The sequence below is a fragment of the Neophocaena asiaeorientalis genome, unplaced genomic scaffold (genome assembly GCF_003031525.2).
Source record: "Neophocaena asiaeorientalis asiaeorientalis breed wild unplaced genomic scaffold, Neophocaena_asiaeorientalis_V1.1 scaffold129, whole genome shotgun sequence".
NCBI classification, from domain to species: Eukaryota; Metazoa; Chordata; class Mammalia; order Artiodactyla; family Phocoenidae; genus Neophocaena; species Neophocaena asiaeorientalis.
In genome coordinates this window covers 8,416,371-8,436,788 of record NW_020172446.1, presented here as the reverse complement: position 1 = coordinate 8,436,788, position 20,418 = coordinate 8,416,371, and the positions used below count along the sequence as shown (strand labels likewise).

Sequence of the window (20,418 nt, the reverse complement as noted above, 5' to 3'; positions counted from 1 at the left end):
ACAGAGTCATAAAACCGTAGAACAGAACTCTCATTTCAGGGGGGCAGAACTTCCAGTCAGCCCACCAGAAAGTCTTGGCTGGGGTTCCAGGCCTGCCCGGGGCCTGAGATTTGGGTGCAAAGCTCTATTCTGCTACTGCTAGTGGTGCTGTGGTTGTTTAAGGGTTAAGTTCCATGAGTTAGCACAGGCCATTCTTATCACAGGACTTCAGGCCTGGGGGAGGGGTCCAAGACATTTTAGTTCAGATTTATTTCAATTCAGAAGTTGGGCTGGATCCCCTACTCAGACCATGCCCATCTTACTCAGGAGAGGACAGGCGAACACTTCTCCTGGCCCTCAAGATTCCTTCTCCCTAGGAAACAATGTGGTGGTTGCTGACTTAGACCCCTGGCTGGTCCACAGGATGCATGTTCAGTTCATACGGAACTTAGATGAGAGAGGAGCAGCCCTGGGTCAGGAGTCCCCAGCCCCCACCCCGTAAGCCTTCCCAACACCTGTGGGCGTCTCTCTGTGCCTCTTTCTCTCCGGTGAAATTGAGACAGGCTGGGACCTGAGACCCTCTAGTGGAGTGATTGCACCTGAGCAAACATCTCCTGGAGCAACAGAATACAAAGAAACTATAAGGGACTAAAAATAACTATGCACAAAAAGGCCACAAACCAACTGCTATTTCTGAGGTGCCGGGAACAAAAACAGGGTACTGAGCATGATCCCTGCCCAGGGCACCACCAAGGGGGCTGGGCAGACCACCTAAGCCAGCCGACTGTCCCACCCCCGTTGTTACCCATTTAAGGAAGCAGCTTGAGCCCCCTCGGGGAGAGCAGAGGCACTTGTTACTTGCTTTCACTCCCTCGTGCTGCAGCGCTAATCCCAGTAAAGCCTCACCCGAATCTCTTATCTGGCTTCTTCTTGATTTCTGTTGATTAAAGAGTCCAAGAACCTGTGTGGGTAACAAAAGGAAAGAGGAGGGATAGGACCCAAGGGCCCTCCAGCTCTTAGGAAGTTAGGGATTGGGGAGCGGGTGAGCCAGGTTGCTGTTTTCTGGGGTCATGGTTACTGACTCGGGGCCCTGGACTCTTTAATCACTAGAAGTCGATAAAAGGCCAGACGAGAAATTCAGGCAAGGCTTTATCGGGCCTCATACTCCAGCACAAGGGAGCGAAAACAAGTCCCAGGTGCCCTTGCTTGAGGGGGGGCGGGCATTCAGATCCATTCAGACCTTAGTCTCGGGATCGCCAGCCTGGGAAAGAGGAAGGCAAGGTTCCTGGGCTCAGTAGGTAAGCCTTTCCAGTGGGCCGTCCTGTTGCACCACCGCGTGAAAAGGATTTCTGGCTTTTGTTTTCTTTGCTGAATGTAAACCATTTGGCGTAGGTTTTCTGACCAGTTAGTCATCATTCGTAGTGGTTTTTTTAATACTCAAGTGACAGTAACAGAAAAGAAAAAAGAATTCCTCCCGTTCTCGCCACAGATTCAAGTCAGTGGCTAAGGGTGTGGGTTCTGGAGTCACACATAGCTCAGTTCAAGTTCTCCAGTCACACCCGCCGCCTAGGGTGCCTGTGGGTGAGATAACCCACGAGAAGCGCTTCACGGCTTCACACAGAGCCCATCCGGGGGTGGGGGGCAGCAAGCAGAGAAGGGACAGAGTCCGGACAGTCTAGGGGTTCCGGGGCTTGGGGACCGCTCGGATATACAGGGTGAGGGAGGGAGAGGGGCCAAGGACGGCTCCCCGGTTTCTGGCTTGGGTATCAGAGTGAATCGGGGCGTCTTGTTTGCTGAGAGGGAACTTGGGAGGCAGAGGGCTGGGCAGTGAGGGTGGGGGTCGGGGAATGAAGGTGATGAGCTCACACGTTGAGGGCGAGGACCCTGTGGTGGGGGAGGAAGGTCCAGCTGCAGCCAGAGGGCTGGGAGACATCTGCAGACAGGGGGCAGTAGAAGCCAAGCAACGCGTGAGAGTTTGAAGAGCTCGGAGGAGGGGTCTGGCCCTGAGCCCCGGAAGACACCAGTACTTCCTGGTTGAGTGAAGAACCTCCGAGGGGCTGAAGGAAGCCAGAAAAGCGTAGCATCACAGGTGCCACGGTAGGAGAATGTTTGGAGGCACCTTAGGCCAAGAAAGGAAAACATCCTCTAGATCTGGCAGCTGGGCAATCGCCAATGACACTTTGCCAAAGGCAATTTCAATAGAGTATTGGAGGAAGTCAAGAAGTGCAAATGCTGATTTTTGAAAGATGCTTATCTTATCTCAGGATGTCTTTGGAAAGAAAATTGGTAGCCTCTGCTCTCTGCTGGTACGCATTCTGCCCCAAGGACCAAGAAGCCAAGAGGTGGGAGCAGAAATAGGGAAACATTTCCTCTTTTATCACACATGAGCCGGCAGTAAGAGGCCGTGTTAATTTCTCTCAACTTGGCCTGTGTCCTTGAAAAATCAGTGTGTCTTGGAAGTCGTAAACATTGAAGCTGTGAGTGCAGACTTTGAAAGTATCTAGGCCAACTCAATCATTGTACATTTGGGAAAACTGAAGCCCAGAAAGGAAGTAGCAGAGTGCTAGACTCAGCTGTCCTGCAACATTCACACCTATTGTTGTGTTTACCTTTACACATGAATTACGTAATGAAGTTATCACAGAGAACCAGATGCTGGCTTGGTTTGAGCCTCGTTGAAGAATTGTGGCCCTTGGTATGTTCTGGAAGTCCTGGAAGAAGACAATTTCTTTATGAACTATTTCCCATTGCATTCCTTCGGTCATAATTGGCACTTAAGTGGACGATCTCAATTAGGTAGGAAGACTCTTTAATGGGGGGAGTTAGCATCCCTCAAATTTGAGACAGTTAAAATTAAGGAAAGGATGCCTTTATGTTAACAGAGATTAACCTGTCAGTAAGACAAAACAAAGAGCGCCTGTTTCTCAAGCTGGTACGCACCCTGTTCTCTCACAATCTCCTGATACCACAGGAAAATCCTTAGTATTTGAGCCCTTGAGGTCTATTCGTGGATAAGTGTCATCTGTGAGCAGCATGGAGTGAAACGTGCTGGGTCCCTGAGGGCTGAGTCTTTGGCAGGAGTTGATCACTGTAAGGATCTGCTTACATTTCTCAGACCCTTCTGGGGACGTCTCAAAAGTTTAGCTACTGGGTGGTGAGTTCCAGAAAAAGAGAACGTGTGAATGGACAGAATGTCATGGGATCCCTGTGGTCTTTCAGCCCAACTCCCCAGTTTTATAGATGAGGAAACAGGTTCACAGGGAACTGGGGGAAAGCAAGCTACTTGCCCAAGGTCCCTGTAAAGGTTCAGGCAAGGCTGAACTCCTGGCCCCAAACTCAGGGCTCTTCTCACTATGGCCTGAACTAACTCCCCAGCTCCCAAAACCTTCTTCTCTGAGAACTGCACGCCAACATACACAGGGAGGGCTCCACAGCCATGTCCATATGATCCATATGATAGATACACCCTGCCCTCCCTGGCCAAACTGCTCAGCAACCCATCAGGGCTGGTCAGATTCGGCCTCCTAGGAATCGGGATTTTGAAACAGAAATGCATAGAGGCAGGAAATAACTAGAGGATCTAGAGATCTAGAGAGGAGGGTCACTAACTCCTGTGGCCGCATCCTCAGATGCTCCCCTGGGTCCTCTCAAGCAAAGAGTTGAACAACCAGCTCTTTCTATGAGATGCCCCAATATAGTCCCACTCTTGGCTTTAGCTCTCAGAAGTCTTTTGCTAAGCTTGCTCAGTTAAGAACCTTAACTAATATACCTTGAAGGAGGGCTTCCCTGGTGGCGCAGTGGTTGAGAGTCCACCTGCCGATGCAGGGGACGCGGGTTCGTGCCCCGGTCCGGGAGGATCCTGCATGCCGTGGAGCGGCTGGGCCCGTGAGCCATGGCTGCTGGGCCTGCGCATCCGGAGCCTGTGCTCCGCAACGGGAGAGGCCACAGCAGTGAGAGGCCCGCGTACCGCAAAAAAAAAGAAAAAAGAAAAAAAAAAAAATATATATATATATATATACCTTGAAGGAAAGCGTGAGTGGCCCTGCTGGGATCAGAGCATGCAGGCGACACACCTTTTGAATGTGCAGAGGGCTCTAAGTAGGCAACAGGGTGGCTTCTTGCTTGTATTCAAATTCCTGCACAAATTTCCCTTCTCAGAGACTGTCCCTCTCAACTCAGTTCAGCAGGAACCACCCATCCAGCCCTGCTCCTCCCCACGCCCCGCCCTGGTTGGCTGAGTCACAGTGAGCAGCTAACGGAAGGTGGGCCAATGAGCCCCTCTCCTGAGGAATTTGGACTTAGGACCAGGAGATTTCAGTTCCATCCGGCTGCTCTCTAGATGTAGGCTTTGGAGGGTGGGTGACAGCTGCTGTCTATCACGTGGACGGGAAACAGCCAGTTTGCGACTAGAGAAAAAGTAGAAGCTGATGCACCAAGAGAAAGAGAGAAGAAAGTGCTTCCCGCAGCCCTCCTTCTCTGGGCTCCAGGCAATTTCTGAGGCCCTCGGGTTCTGTGAGACACTCGAGCATCCTTACAGTGCTCAATGATGCCCAGTGGTTTTTCTGTGGCTGCCACCCAGGAGAGCTGGAACTCTCACAGGCCATGCCGCTCAGCTGGACAAGTGGGCGGAGAAGGCTGGGTAATTAAGGGAGTTACCCTTGAGCGGGATCTTGATGAAGGAATAGATGTTTGCTGGGCGGAAAGGTGGGGCAGGGGTGGATTCCAGGCAGTGGCACAGCACACACACAAACGCGAGGGGTCTCAGAGCTGAATATATTTCCCGAGGAATTGTGTGTAGGTCTCTATAAAGGATGCTTCGACCGCAAAACCAAAAGGACTTATTATACAGCCTTGCAAGACAGGTATACCATTGGTAATGCCAACAATTATGACAACTGTTAACGTGTTGAGTGCTTATAATGAGTTACTTATGCAAACGGTTACTATCCTCATTTTATAGGTGGGGAAACTGAGGCTTGGAGGGGGGTCACACGGAATTCACACCCAAGCAGGTTAACTCTAGCACACGTGCTCCTGAAACCATTATGCCCCATCGTTTAGTAGCAAGGAGAGATTTTTTAGATGGAAAAACCTGGGCACAGAGTTAATAACTTGTTCAGAGTGATTCAGTCCCAGATTTAGAGACTGAACTCAAGTTTCCCAAATCAGACCTGAGAGATCAATACCTTAATTGATCTTGGGAAGTCTGTTTCCTGTGATGACCTAAACTCTACTCTTTGCCTCTAAGTTTGGAAGGGGGTTGGTGACCTCAGGTCCAAGGTGAATAATGCCCAAAGTGGTCTTCCGTGTTGAGGAACCACAGCCAGGGACTCAGTTTCCCAAATGTGGAAGAGTTAGGGAAATCATGAAATCAATCATTGCCTTCTAGATCTCCTAACCACCTGCATCTGAGACTACTTGTTGAACCTGATTTAGACTTTGGGGATACATCCTGTCAGTAAAGGGCTGGGGCCCCTGTACAGCCCCTGGACTTCGTGCTCCAAGATGATCAGCTACACACAGTGCCCCGAGGCAGGGCGCACAGGCTGCCTAACCCAACAGCCGTGCCCAGCCCCCAGCCTCTCCCTCACTCCCCTCCCTTACAGAGGATCCATGAACTACGTTTCCAGCCTCCCTTGCAGCTGGCGAGGGTGGCTGTGTGACTCAGTTCTGGCCACAGAGGCAAAAGCAGAAATCGGCCGGGGGCATCCAGCAGGAAATTCCACCACTGGTGCTGTCCCTTCCTCCCCTCCTTCCTGCCAGGGCAATGGCTGAGGTGTTTCAAACAGCCCCTGGATACCATGGGGAAAGACCAAGAAGGGCACATAGATAACTAGTCCCAACGCTGGGGAGCCCCAAAGCAAAAGCAGCAGCCAGTTAACTCTAAACTAGTGAGAAAAATAAGCCCTTATTTGTTCAAACCATTGTTGGATGCACTGACGCTTAGACCAGAATGTAGCCTGACTGATAACCCCATCTCAGAGCTAGAGTGTGGACCCAGAGACCTGTCAGCTAGTACAGGGTTTTAGTTTCTGTTTCTGTCTCTCTCTCTCTCTGTATCTCTCTCTGTCTCTCTCAACTGTCAGCCCCAGAAAACAGTGCCCCTTGTCTATACCAGCAGGGTGGGTTGAGGAAAGATCTGCTCCCTCCCCTTCTGTAGTGGAAGAGAGAGGCAGGAGACAGGCACTTGTTATTATTAGCCTGTCATATATCAATAAAAGGGCTACAGATAACCCCTGTGTTGTGTGTTGACCCCTATGGTGTTTACTTCATAGCAGGCTGGGATCCATTAGCTCAAAAGCCCCCCCTCCGGGGGCCAAACTCAAATTTGTACACATCCAGTTGCTTTAAATATAGCCCCAATAAGCATATTTTCAGCCCCTCAGCACCTGCCTGCTTTACACACCCTGCAAAACTTCACCCAACATCTGCTGGCCATAGATAAGACAAACCCCAGAGCTATAAAAGACTCCAAGCCACTGCTGCCCTTTGGAGTTGTCTGACCCAGAGACCTACCAAGACACATAAACCCCCTCTTGGAGTCCCTTCTCCCCCGGGAGGTCCCTTGCCCTCTTCCCTTCCAGGGGGTGGCCCAGCACTGCTATCCCTAGAACATCTCCCGCTATGGGGGACTTCCCGTGACCGCAGTCCTGTCCCAGAGCCACGCTCACACAGCTCATTGTGTGCCACTACCATCTAGTGGTCATGAGTTTTGTTTTGTTTTGTTTTGTTTTGCTTGATCAGTCCCAAATATTTGAACTTACCACCACTTCTCACTAGGACTCCACGCGATGAGGGGTGGGGAGGAATAATTCCCCAGTAGAAAATCTGGATGCTATTAGGAAGGAGTGGAGAGAGGAGGCATTCGAAAACATGACAGACCCATTACAGGAAGTATCGTCAAAGATATATGAGGCTCTCAGCACCAGGAGAAGACCGGTACCCAGAGGCAACTGGAACACTTTTGACAGAGATTAAAGCAGTGAATACTAAGATGCTGCCAGGAAAGGGGCAACGGAGGTGCTTCCTGATTCAGGCTTTTTTTTTTTTTTTTGCGGTACGCGGGCCTCTCACTGACGTGGCCTCTCCCGTTGCGGAGCACAGACTCCGGACGCGCAGGCTCAGCGGCCATGGCTCAGGGGCCCAGCCACTCCGCGGCATGTGGGATCTTCCCAGACCGGGACATGAACCCGTGTCCCCTGCATCGGCAGGGCGACTCTCAACCACTGCGCCACCAGGGAAGCCCCCAGGCTTTCTTGCTTTAGAAATATTCAGAAAAGAAATTGACCAAGTAATGACCTCTTACTGGAGCTGAACTTCCCCAGTTCTAAGTCTGGCTCTAAGACATACTCTTCCTCTACTGGCAAGGGGCACACATGTGGCCTAAGCTCAGCCAGTGAGATAACTGACCTCACGTCTGTTCATCTGCGTGAGTGACTTCAGTATTTGGAGATGAGAATCCTGGTTCTATCAAGAGACACGTCCCTGGTCCCCACTTCAAGCCGTGTAGGATGTTTGCTGCCCTCCAGGGACTTCTAGAGGTATGTGCCTCAGTCAGTGTTACTAGTTGTAAGCAAAAGACATACTTCTGCCTGCATTAAATAGAAAATAAATTTATGAAAGGTCTGTGGGCACAGAAAGTGGTTGGGTGACGTGGGGAGCTGTTCAAGAACCGCCTCAGAGGCTAATGCTCAAAATCATGGGGCAGAAATGTCTGGTGAAGGCACCACTGTTTCCATCTCATCTGGGCACCAGATGCCCCAGCTTGTATCCCTGACCCTGAACATTAGAAGCTGTGCTGCCATCATTTTGAGGCTGGAAGGTGAAGGTGTACTGCTATCCCTACCAGGTAAAAACAAAAGACTTCTGGATTCTCTGCTTATTGGGGTAGAGAATAGAGCATTTGCCAGAGGCTGTGTTCATTTTCCTCAATAAAGAAATACCTGGAATAGCAGCTGCAATTTGACTTAACTCTTGTTACTACACCTACTGTAATTTCCCAAGACCCATCTGTCTTCTGCATTATACAGACCACTAAATTAAGTTGAAATAGGAATCCGTACCCCTCCATTTTTCAAGTCTTTAATGGTAGCACTCATCTTTGCAATTCTTCCAGTATTGATTTGAGTATTCTGCTTATAGAGGGAGCATTGAAGAGGGAGGCTTCCACTTGGCTCTTACCACAATAAAGGCTCTTACTCTATGAATCTGAGAAATAATGTAAAGATTATGGTAGCTGCAGAGTATATTATCCCAACTGTGTACTCAGAAAGTGGGGAAATAGCTACAGAATGAGTGAAGAATTCCACCAGCTCTATCTTGGTCAAATTTCCCTTTAACTGTCATAAGTCCTCATTTTAACAGGTGGACCACAGCAATAACGATTTAGGTATTATTAGCTCAGAGCCAGCATCTAATAATCCCTGAAAGATAAAGGTATTTGTCTTTCCCGAGTGTACAATTGTCTTAGCAAATGGCTCAGCAAATACACCCACTCTAACACTGCCTTCTCTGTCTGTTGAGGCTGTTCCTGGCTTGCTCAGAAACCCTTTTTGGTGATATCTGCAACTATAATCACCGGGGCTGATTTTCGTAATTTTTTTTTTTTAATACCAATATTCTGGTCACATCACAGAATCACCTTGCAAGGAAAAGCCAATTCTTCCACGCCCACCACACTTCACTGCCTCCAAATTTATCATCAGAGTCAAATCTCAGCACGTCCCAGGGTCCAATTATAAAGTCATGTGCACATGTGCATGCATGCACCGGCAGGTCTGAGCCAGAGATGATGAGCAGGAAAGTCAGCTTGAGGGGACTGGAGAAAAGCTGACTGCTGGGCCCATATCCTTCCTTGCCTCTTTTTGTAGGAGCGGCCAGGGCTGCTGGAGGACAACCAACCTCTGGCTGTTCCCAGGCTCCTCACCACCCTCCCCCAGCACAGAAGAGATACCCAGTGAATGCCTGGTAAATGCACCTAGGAGGGTATTAATAGAAGCAGCAATTCTCAATTCTGGCTACACATTAGAATCACCTGAGGAGCTTTAAAAACTCTCCTGATAAAAAAAAAAAAAAAAAAAAAAACTCTCCTGATAACTGAGACTCACTTCCAGAGATACTGACTCGATTGGTGTGGGACTGGAGAGGGGGAGGGATTAGCACATTAGTATCATTTTTAAGTCCCTGGAAATGATTCCAGTTGCAGAAATCACTGAACTAGCGGGCTAGATAAGGCAGTGGTTCTCAACCTTGGCTGCACGTTGAAAACACCTGGAAAGCTTTTTAAAAAACTGATGAGGGCCTTCCCTGGTGGCGCAGTGGTTAAGAACCCGCTTGCCAATGCAGGGGACACGGGTTCGAGCCCTGGTCCCGGAAGATCCCACATGCCGCGGAGCAACTAAGGCCACGCACCACAGCTACTGAGCCTGCACTCTACAGTCTGTGAGCCACAACTACTGAAGCCCGCATGCCACAGCTACTGAAGCCTGTGCATCTAGAGCCTGTGCTCCACAACGAGAGAAGCCACCGCAATGAGAAGCCCACGCACCACAACGAAGAGTAGCCCCCGCTCTCCGCAACTAGAGAAAACCCACGCACAGCAAGAAAGACCCCAAGGCAATGAAAAATAAATAATAAATTAATTAATTTTTAAAAACTGATGAATCTCCAACCTAAAGAGTTTGATTTAATTTTTTAATTGGTCTGCCTGGGTATTAGGAGCGTTTAAAGCTTACAGGTGATTCTAAAGTGCAGAACCATTAGGATGAAGTTGAGAACTTTTAAGAGAAGGAAATCATCAATATAGTAATTGTTTTGTAATAACTTTAAATGGAGTATAACCTATAAAAATATTGAATCACTATGTTGTACACCTGAAACTAGTATAATATTGGAAATCATCTATACTTTAATTAAAAACTTTAAAAATATGGAATCCCCTGGCAGTCCAGTGGTTAGGGCCCGGGTTCAATCCCCCGTTGGGGAACTAAGATCCCGCAAGCCGCATAGTGTGGCCAAAATAAATAATAATTTAAAAATAAATGATGAAGGCATGAATCAACCTATAGTCCTCCACCTCACACTCAGAGACACCTGTGCGTGTGTGCGTGTATAGTTGCAGGGATGAGGCTTATCCATTATCCTCTTAGCATTGTAGATTGAGGCTCTGTGGTCAGGCCACTCAAGATGGCTTCTCTTGCTCTCTGTACGTGCCCTGCTTGACCAGTCCCTGCTTAACCTACACCCTACTCACATGACTACCCAATCCTCTTAATCATAGGGCTTAATCAGTAACTACCTACATACTTGCCCCCTCCCCCAGCCGCTGGTTTCCCTGGTAACAGATGAGTCAACCTGACGTCAATTCCCCCTATAAAAGGTAGCCTCCTTCTTCCCTGAATAACGAAGCTTGTCGTGTCGGGTCCGTCCGCCTGCCATCCATGGTGGGGTGCCCCTCCAGGACTTTGCTTCAGACTTGTAAGATTCCCTACCCGATAAATCATTGACATCTCTGTCACTGTCTCCGGGCTGTTTGGTCTCATAGCTGGGCAATTGCAAGGCTTGTAGACCGGACCAGACCCAGGTTTCTGGAAGCCAGTTCCATTCCCAACTCCCACTGAATTGATTGGCACCCTTTGCCCCTTGGCCTGACCACTATTCACCCCCGAAGCCTGTCTGGCGTCTAACTGGAGCTTAGCTAATAGGCATCTCCGGAGGTGTGGGGCAGTGCTGTCCAGGCCCAGAGCTGTGGGAATGAGAAAGACCACACAGGGGAAGGTCTTCCGGACCCAGTCAGTGGAGGTCTTGGTCCCAAAGAGTTTGCTAGGGCATAGTTCTAAGGACAGAGGAATGTTGGCTGGACAGGTGCCACAGACTGGCTGCTGGATAAAGGGAGCCAGTGCTAGGAGCGCAGAGGCCAGTCTGAGGATGGGGCATATAGACACATAAGGTTCCCAGCTGCGTTTTCTCAGGAAGGAAGGCCTGACCTTTCATTCCGACACTATAACCTTCCCACGTTGTATTAACAGGAAGTGAAAGCAAATTATTTTATGAAATGAACACAGATGGTAATTGTGACCCTCCCACACCCAATCCATGGCAAAATAAAAAGTTGGCCACCCTATGCTGGTATCTCCGGTTGGTTGGTAGGTTATTGGTCCAAGAAATCAGAAAGCCTAGAAACTGAAGGTTTCTCTGGCGGGTTGGGGATGGAAACCAGCTTGCAGTGGGCTGAGGGGGAAAAAAATGGGAGGCAAGGAAGGGGCAACAGCAGGTGTGTATCTTTTGTAGATCAGTGCTCATTCAGGACTGGTAGCAGCAGCATCACCTGGGAGTTCCGAAAGCAAATTTCTGGCCCCTACCCCAGACCTACAAAGTCAGAACCTCTGGGAACGGAGCCCAGCCATCTGATTTTAAAAACTCCCAGTGCACAGCAAAGTTAACCACTCTACCTGCTTGTGAAGAGGCCGAGAGAAAGAGAAGTGGCTGGAGAGCCGAGTGAGATGAAAGGACGATTTCTGTGGCTGTGGTTTTTTGTGTTTTTTTTTTAACATCTTTATTGGGGTATAACTGCTTTACAACGGTGTGTTAGTTTGTGCTTTCTAACAAAGTGAATCAGTTATACATATGTTCCCATATCTCTTCCCTCTTGCGTCTCCCTCCCTCCCACCCTCCCTATCCCACCCCTCCAGGCGGTCACAAAGCACCGAGTGTGGCTGTGGTTTCAATGGAGAAGATACTCCAGCTTTTTAAAAAACTTTTTATTGAAATGCAGTATACCTCCAGAAAAGTGCACGTGTCGCAAATGTACAGCTGGATGCCCTTTCACAATCAGGAACCCACGCAACCGACCTCAGATTGATAAACAACATCACCAAGCATCCCAGAAGCCCTCTGTGCCTCCTCCTGGCCTGTAATGACAGGAACTAGGCTCACCTGTTCTTGTGCTTTATACAGATGGAAGCAAATAGGATGTGCTCTTTCGTCCCTGGCTTCTTTCAGTCGTCGTGTCTTTGTAAGATCCATCTATGTCATTGCATACAATTGTAGGCCCCTCGTTCTCACCGCTGCAGAGTATCGCACTATGTAACTGCGATCACGCTGCTGATAACGGGTGTGTGAGCTTTCCAGTTTGGGGCTGTTGCAACTAGTGCAGCTACGAACATTCTAGGACATGTCTGTTGGGTACATACCTAGGAGAGGAATTTCTGAAGACTCGACACTTAAATGTTGTTGAAGGAACCCACAGAGAAGCTGTGAAGCTACAGGAGAGAAGGGGGGGGGTCACTGAGTGAGGTCCCTGGGGAAGCAGGAGGTAAGAAGTGGGGGAGAGGTCGGGGCCAGAACCAGAGGGAGGGAATAGGCTTTTCCATTGGAGTGGGGTGGAAGGTGGGTTTGTAGCTGGGGGTGGATATAGAGGGCTTCTTGTGTTGGCTTTGATATGTGAAGTGGGAGGACAGATGGTCTGCTGAGAGCACAGCGGAGGGTTTGGGGTTTGAGGCGCTCATAGCAGAGCGCGGTCAGCAGAGAGATGACTGGAGAACAGACGAGACTGCAGCACTCTTTGGAGTTCTATGATTTTCCCACAGAACTCCTTGAAGTGAAACCCAGAGTGAAGGAATATGGAAACACCTGGTTTCCAGGCTGCAGCTCCCCAAGAGCCCTATGGCGCCACCTGCTGGATAAGGGCCGCATGACGTGCCCAGGGAGGTAGGTACCTTCACCACCCAAGTTGCTCCCCAGATAGGGAAACCCAGACCCCTGGAGTGGCCTCAGGCTGAGCCTTGACCCAAGCCAGAGACCAGAAATCCCTATACCAGAAACTAGTCACATGCTGAGCCCTGATCCAAGCCAATGTACTGCAGTTCTCACTCAAGCTTCCCGTCCCTAGATTAGAGCCTTAACAGGACCGGGATCCAAAGGCTGCATCCCCTAAAAGGAGGGGCCTGCGGGTGCCCTGGGTTTCAGGGGCTGTGGCCCTAGGACTGGGCTTCTCATTCCCCTGATGGGGTCCCCTGCCACAAGAGCCCCTCGGGCCCTGTGCCCTAGTGGGGCAGGCTCACTCACAACCTCCCTGGCCCTGTGCCCTGCCCAGACCTGTTCTAGATTCCACACCACCCTTCCGCAAGGGTGCCTCCACCTCCTACCCACGGGCTTAGGCTCGGGCAGGGCCTCCAAAGACTCAGCCTGGAAGGCGGACAGGCACCGTGGGCCATGGAACCCACAGCAGGGCCTGTGCTCTACCAGAAGCTGCTGGTCTGGGAACCAAGCTTGGAGTCTGAGGAGGAAGAGGGTGAGATATCAGAGCAGCTCATTCCACATCCCTCGGGGCCCCAGGACTCCTCTGGGTGAGTCAGAGAGGGGTCTGGGCACCCAGCAACTCAGGACTGAGGCTGGCAAGTCCCTCCCTCTGGAGCCCCTAAGGAGCGCCAGACAACCCCGTGCTTGGCCAGCTCTAGGAAACTTCTGGTTGAGTGGGGGGACCCCCGGCTACAGCCCCAGGCCTTGCCTGTGCCGGTCAATCCAAGGTCTGTGCATCTGAAGGGACATTTGTATCAAGTCAGCCCTGCCGGCTGCTCTGCCAAAGGCTCCCAGCTCCCACCCCCTGGTGCACGAGGCACCTGCTGGGCAGCTTGGTCCTGGCTACACCTGGCCGGGCCCTGCTCCTCAAGCCTGCCAAGCCCCCTTCAGGCGTCCCTCCAGACCGGTTGGACCCACCTCTCCAACCTCCTCTCCAGAGACTCAGTTTCCCCCAAGCTCTTTCCCATCTCTGTGTCTCCAGACATGCTGTGACTTCTGCCAGGAGGCCCTTTCTCCTCGGCAAACTTACACTCCTCCTGCAAGCAAGACCAAACCTTTTGGGAATCGTTTGCTGGGTTCTTGGGTGTCCGCCTGCCTGGTTCTGGCTCGGGACATCCCTCTCTACAGGAACAAGGCTGGCAGTCTGCCCGGGGCCTGGGCCCAGCTGGTGGCCGCCCTGCTGCTGGTGGCCGTCGGCTTCTCCCTGGCCGTGAGGCAACTCCGCAGAGCTGTGCCTCTCCAGGAACCTTGGGCTCTGGGGCCCCTCCAGCCAGTGGGCACTCCCACAGGCCTGGCGTGTACCACCGCGGCAGCATCATCGGCCCTACAGGTCAGTGCTAGGAGCAGCTCGGGGGAGGGCTGGAGTCACGGGCCCCAGTCCCAAGACCGTCCCTTTCTGGCGGCAGCCATGTGCTCCCACCTGGGTTGAGAGCTGTCTGTTGCCGGGGACAACGTCGTGGATGCTGGACTTGGAGCAGCTTTGTGTCTGGCGGTGGTGCGTCCTCATGCCACAGGGCTAGGTCAGTGACCCACAACCCCAGCCAGCGACCCCAACCCTGGGCATGATCAGTAAGATGGAACTCAGGCGGTCAGTGGCCCCTGGCCTTCAAGGCTGGCTGGTGAGCAGGACGTAGGACTTGGGCAGTAGCCCCAACTGTAGGCTGCGACCCTTGATCCCAGATCAGTATGACCTTGACCCCAGGCCTGGTTACTGATGCCTGTCTCCAGGCCTAGTCAGTAACCACTAACCCCAGGCTAAGTCAGTGACCCTTCACCTGGGACTACTGAGTGCCCCTGACACCAGTCAGTGCCCCGGACCCCTGTGTGACCCCTTTGTCTCCTCCCAGGTGCCATGTTCTGGGGCCTCTTCCGTAGTAGCTCCTCAGGCAACTCAACTGCCCTGACGTCAGACCCTGGCCCCCGGCCTGGGGCTACCCTCGGCTCTGCCTGCCCTGCATTTGCTACACACACACTTTGGCCGCCTGCCCTCGCCACACCTGCTGGTAGGCCCCACCATGCTGGCTCAAGAGGGCTTTCTGGTAGACGCAGCCCAGGGCACAAAGGGCCTCTGTCCCCTACTTTGCCACACTGATGGGACTCCCCTGGGCCCTGGGGCTCGAGCCACCAACCCCAAACTGGCAGCTGTGCTCTACCGGGCTGCACTTGCCCCCACCCCAGACCTTGCCAGGGATGCTCTACTGAGTCTGCGGGCTGGAGGGCCCCTCAGCTAGGCCCGTGCCCACCTTGGAGTCAGCACTGCAGCTACCTGTGCCCCAGGGCATCCTGTTCACCACCCCCAGCCCCTCAGCTGGCCTGGAACTACTGGAGGCAGCTCTACAGTCCGGGGTGGTGCAGCCCTGCCCAGCACCCCTACAAGCTGCCGTCAGCCCCGGGAGCAGTGTCCTGGCCACCGTGGACAGCAGCGGCTCTGTGCTCCTTACCTCCTCGCTCAACAGTTCCTTCAGCTCTGGACGCCTGTCCCCAAGTCCTGGGGTTCTACTCAGCAAGCTGGTGGCCGAGTCTGCAAACAGTGCCTGGGCCTGTCCCCTCATCCTTCTTGACAGCTCAGATGACACAGGCCGACGTGTTGGGGCTCATGCCTTCAGGGACCCCTGCAGCTGCCAGAGTCATGACTCACTCACTCACTGCTCAGCCACCTGGCTGGGCCCCAAACCCAGGCCCAGCAAGGACCAACAGAGAGCCCCGGAGCTTGTGGCTAAGGGACCCTGCTTCAGGTGGCAGCCCACGCAGAGCACGCCCGTGTCTCCAGTGTGCCCAGTGGCTGCTGCTCCTTTCAGGGGTTTTAAGGTGGGGCAGTGCCTGGCAGGGGTGGGTGGGAGTAGGGGGTCTCAAGCCTGGAGGCCAGGGCAGAGCGGGCCCAGCACCAATGGAGTACATGACGAGTGTACATCAATCACGTGGCCACTGCTGGCTTAGGCCCTCAACTTCTGGCCTGATCAGTCGCCTGGACTTGAGTTTTCTCAGCTAAGGAGCCTGAGGACAATGAGGAAAGAACACCAGGGCCTGGGGACGGCCCTGAGTTCAGATCCAGCTCGGCAAGGACAGGTGGAAAAAAGCCACGCCCCTCCCTAAGCTCTGGGCCTCCGGGCGGGGCAGGCAGATCCCTGCGCACTGCTGGCATCCCTGTGCTCCCCTTCAGGCCACACTCCACTGGTCCCCCTCATCTGGGCTGGAAACAAAATAAAGATCAAGCCTCCTGGACGCCACGTGCCATCCCTACTTCTCGGTTACTTTCACATCAGCCTTTTAGGCACCTGGTGTCTGGGCTTCGCCCATGGACAACACAGGAAACCCCCTACCCAGGGACACAGAGCCGGGCTGCTGTCTTTCTGCTCACCTGCTGGGGCACCACATGTACAAGGTAAACCACTTATTCTCACTTTCTGAAACAGCAGAGCAAGGAAGTGGTTGAGAGGATGAGTAGTTGGGTGTCTCGGGCTACAAAAGGGGCTGGAGCTGGGTGTGTGGAATTTCAAGGCCAGCGTTGGCCCTCACCTCCCCGCTTCCCAGAGCGCCAGGGTCTCTGAACGACAATCCTCCAGAGACAGGTTCTCAAGCCAAGAAACAGGCGTGGCCAGTAGCACTCCTCAGCCGCCCTGTAAGAGGTATCTCTGATTTGAAGAACTCAACCCCACCACCTCCCCCTCACTGCTCCCCACAACGAAGAGAATTCTTCCCCCAGCTCAAGTGATACCACAGCCTACCCGCTGATGTTAGCCCCAAACCTAACATCCCTCTCTTTTCCATCACCCACTACCAGCTCTAAATTAGCTGGAATGTTCTCACATTACCTTGGTCCTCTCCAACTGGTCTTCCTGCTTCTCCTCTGCTCTCCTACAATCCGTCCTCCACACAGCAGGATAATCTATTAAAAGTGTAAGTAGGATCAAGCCTTGTCCCTGCGTAAAACCCTCCAGTGATTCCCCATCACAATCAGAATAAAACTCAAACTCCTGATCTTCCTGAGAACAGAAGAGCCAGGCCGCCCCGCCCCCAGCCGACCCACTTCAGTGCGCATGCGCCGCGACCCGACCTGGAAGAGGCAGTCTTCAGAGCCCACGTGTTCGACAAGCATGGCGGAGACGGAGAGTACGGACGTTGCTGAGCCTCCGGCTCCGGGAGAGGCCCCGAAGAGTGGCGCCCGGCCTGCCGACCGTCATGGCCTGCTCAAACACAGCCGCGAGTTTTTGGATTTCTTCTGGGACATTGCGAAGCCGCAGCAGGAGACGCGGCTTGAGGCCACGGAGAAGCTGCTGGAGTATCTGCGCGCAAGGCCAGAGGTACGGTGGCGGGACCTGGGACAGGGGGCTGTATAGATCCCGGCAAAGATGTAGCGGCGGGCCCCAGGAGTTGGGCCCGGGGTCATGTGGTCGCGAACGTGGAGGCGCAGGTGAGCGCGCGCCGGGGAAAAGGGATGAGTGGGTGCCGGACGGTTCTCTTCACTGCCCCACCTGGGGCTGTGCTTGGTTCCTCAGGGATCATCCGAGCTGAAGTACTCCCTGAAGCGCCTAATCACTGGGCTCGGGGTCGGACGAGAAACAGCCCGGCCTTGCTACAGTTTGGCCCTGGCGCAGGTGAGGTGGTGGCTCCTGGAATGGGTTCAGCCTTGCTGGTCAAAACGGTGGGGGAGTGAGAAGGGCAGATGTCCCAGCTGCAGGAGAAGTGGCAGCCGAGAAATTGATGGGGTGGCATCCGAGTTGATGGGAGGTGTCCCCACGTGGACGCGGAGAAAACTGCATGAGCACGGCCTGTGTGCAGAGAAGCCCAGGCAGGTGCCCTGGAAGGTTGAGTTCGCTTTGGGGTACATGGGTTGACCAGCCTCTAAGGTACATTTACTGGGGGTAGTAAGCTTTGGGGTGGCTTCTCTTATCTCTGCAGGGTTCGGGGGGCCCTCTTCTCCCAAGGGGCACTTCAGCTAATTATAGGCTATCTCTAAGGAGTCTGAACAAATGGAAGGGCTGTAGAGACCTGGTCCTTGAGGGTCTGCCTGGCGGGGGGGCTCAGAGCAGGCTGTGGGGACAGAGTGTTTGGGAATCTCAGTCGAGCAATCTAGCGGCCCAAGGAGGTACTTTCTGAACCCCAGCTGGGCATGGGGTAGGGAGGCAAGATTCAGTTCCATTCACAGCTGTGTTCTATCCTCAGCACTGCTCAGAGGCGGGTAGGCAGTTTCTGAGGCATCCTTGGGGTGGGAGCGGGGGTCCACGGCCTCTGGGCAGAAGTTGAAGGGAGAAGTGGGAGGAGATGGAGGCCTTTGGGATGTGGCTGGGCCGCTCCCCCAGAACGCCTCCTTTCCTCCTGGCAGCTGTTACAGGCTTTTGAAGACATCCCCTTGGGCAGCATCCTGCAGCAGATACAAGAGAAATACGACCTGCAGAAGGTTAAGAAGGTGAGAGTTAGTGGCCCCGGGGAGGTCAGCGGCCCCAGGGCTGGGGAACACTTGGGTCCTTCTCACCAGTGCCTGGAATCCTCTTCTAGGGGATGGTGAGACCTGCTCTCTTTGGAAACCTGTTTGGGGTGCTAGCCCTCTTTCAGTCAGGCAGGCTGGTGAAGGTAAGGGTTTTGGGGGTATGTGGACTGGCTTGGAGTGGTGAGGGGAGAGGGGCATGCCCTGCTCACACCCTCTCTGCCTCTGGGGGTACCAGGACTCGGAGGCGCTGATGCAGTCGGTGAAGCTGCTGCAAGTCCTGGGCCAGCATTACAGCCACTTGCAGGAGCAGCCCCAGAAGGCCCTGGTGGACATCCTCTCGCAGGTATGGGGCCTGGGGTAACGCTGCCTGTTGTAGAGGAAAACGGAGACGACGTGAGTTTACTCGTGGAAACACAGCACTGTCCTGGGGAAATGTGTGTGGCACTTGACGTTTTGTAGTAACTACATTTAAAAAGTGAGAAAGAAATAGGTATGGTTTACCAGACTAAATAAAACATGTTACTGTGTCTAAAGTATTAATATGCGGTCAGTACAAAAAAACTGTAGAGGTAGTTTATGTTCTTCTAAGTTTCCAAAATCCAGCGTGTTGAACGCTCACAGTGTATTTCCATTCAGGTTAGTGCATGCTAAGTGCTTGGGGTGCACATGTGGCCAGTGGCAGCCATATTGGATGGTGCCGTTTTAGAACAGTGCCTGGCATGTGCCCGGTGGGTTCAACATGTTTGCCGTTGATTTGGGCAGAGCTGGCCCCTCAGGGGCCCCCACTGCCCTGTGTGGGAAATGGAGGTGGGCCAGTACCTAGAATTCTTCGCTGCTGAGGAAAAGGCAGGGACCGGTACATCCCAGGCCAAGGCTTTCTGCACAGCTGTGGCCACAGAGCCAGAAGGACCTTCACGTGGGGCACGTTGTATAAGAAATGGGCTAGTTCTGCAAAACCCAAGAGAGGAATAATTAAAAGGGTGGTCCAGGGCCAATTAGCATCAGTGGGGTGCTTGTTTAAAACCCAGCTTCTGGGGCTTGGGAACTTGAGCTTTCTAAGGAACACCCTCTGGTGCCTGGCAAGGTGGATTGTGGCTGTCCCTCCTTGGGCTGGCAGGTGGAACAGGGCCCAAAGGACTCACCCCATGGGGAGAGACAAAGGGTGCTATGAGGGGGGCCCCCATCCCTCAACCCATGTCCCCACGCCAGGTCCCAGAGGCCATGTTGCAGGAGGTTCTGCCAAAAGTCCTCAAGCCCGACTTGAATTCAGTACTTGGTTCCCCTGAGCACCTGGAGCTCTTCCTCTTGGCCCAGCAGAAGGTGCCCAAGAAGCTGGAGAAGCTGATGGGACCGGTCAACCTGTTCTCAGATGAGAGCATCCCCAGGTGTGAGGGAGGCGGGGAGATGGGCTCTCTGGGCCTCGGGGCTGCCTCTCCATCCATGGGTTTGCGCCATGGCCTGGGGTCGGGTGTCCATGTGGCCCCAGGCCCCTGGCCCTGTCTGTTTAGGGAGTGCCCCCTGAGTCCCCTCCGCCTTCCTCTGCAGGCTGGTGACTGTGCTGAAGATGGCGGCCACCTCTGTGAAGAAGGAACGCAAGCTGCCTGCCGTGGCTTTGGACCTGCTCCGCCTGGCGCTCCAGGAAGACAGCTTCCCACGGTTCTGGAAGGAAGTTGTGGAACAAGGGCTCCTGAAGAAGCAGTTCTGGCCGGCCAGGTGCGTGAGTGCTTGACCTCTCTCCATCCCTTCTCCCAGGTTTGTTAAGCAGGGATGGGCCAGGGGTCCGAGGGCTCTGACCAGGCTCTGTCCTGTGCCCCCTTAGCTACCTGTGTTTCCGCCTGCTGGGCGCGGCCCTGCCCCTGCTGTCCAAGGAGCAGCTGCAGCTGGTGATGCAGGGGGACCTGATCCGCCATTACGGGGAGCACATGGTCACTGCTAAGGTAGGTGCTGGCGCCCTGTGGCCCAGCCCTGCCAGAAAGGGCCAGGCGACTGGGCTGCTTCCTGCCAAGAAGTTGGGGTGGGGGGTGCCGCCTCTGGGGTCAGCTGGCTTCCGGAAGAGAGGGTTGCTCTCCTCTCCATGTCAGTGGTCCTGCCTGGGATGGGCAAGCACAGCTGCTGTTGGGAGGGACCTGGGACCGGGGTATCCCTTCTCTCTGTGTAAAGTGAGCTACCTGAGGGCCGACCCCCACCCCAACCCCTGCCTCTGTGTGTATATA

The 20,418-nt window shown here is 53.4% G+C and overlaps 2 protein-coding genes across 2 annotated transcripts in view; both read left to right on the top strand.

Annotated features, from left to right (window-relative positions):
- The first annotated feature begins 11,687 nt into the window (after positions 1-11,687).
- On the top strand, positions 11,688-15,584 carry GGT6 (gamma-glutamyltransferase 6). Its single transcript, XM_024736322.1, is given in 10 exon segments — positions 11,688-12,292; positions 12,567-12,687; positions 13,073-13,325; positions 13,906-14,006; positions 14,009-14,107; positions 14,625-14,682; positions 14,684-14,983; positions 14,985-15,353; positions 15,355-15,435; positions 15,437-15,584. Coding segments are annotated over 8 exon segments (1,290 nt in total). The 5' UTR covers positions 11,688-12,292; positions 12,567-12,687; positions 13,073-13,191.
- Positions 15,585-16,072: 488 nt separating this feature from the next.
- Positions 16,073-20,418, top strand: part of MYBBP1A (MYB binding protein 1a) — a 15,546-nt gene continuing 11,200 nt past the window's right edge. The window contains 11 exon segments of the mRNA XM_024736312.1: positions 16,073-16,090; positions 16,092-16,159; positions 16,774-16,798; positions 16,800-17,078; positions 17,274-17,372; positions 18,101-18,184; positions 18,274-18,348; positions 18,441-18,548; positions 19,415-19,590; positions 19,751-19,918; positions 20,025-20,142. Of these exon segments, the coding sequence (XP_024592080.1) occupies positions 16,073-16,090; positions 16,092-16,159; positions 16,774-16,798; positions 16,800-17,078; positions 17,274-17,372; positions 18,101-18,184; positions 18,274-18,348; positions 18,441-18,548; positions 19,415-19,590; positions 19,751-19,918; positions 20,025-20,142 (1,218 nt within the window).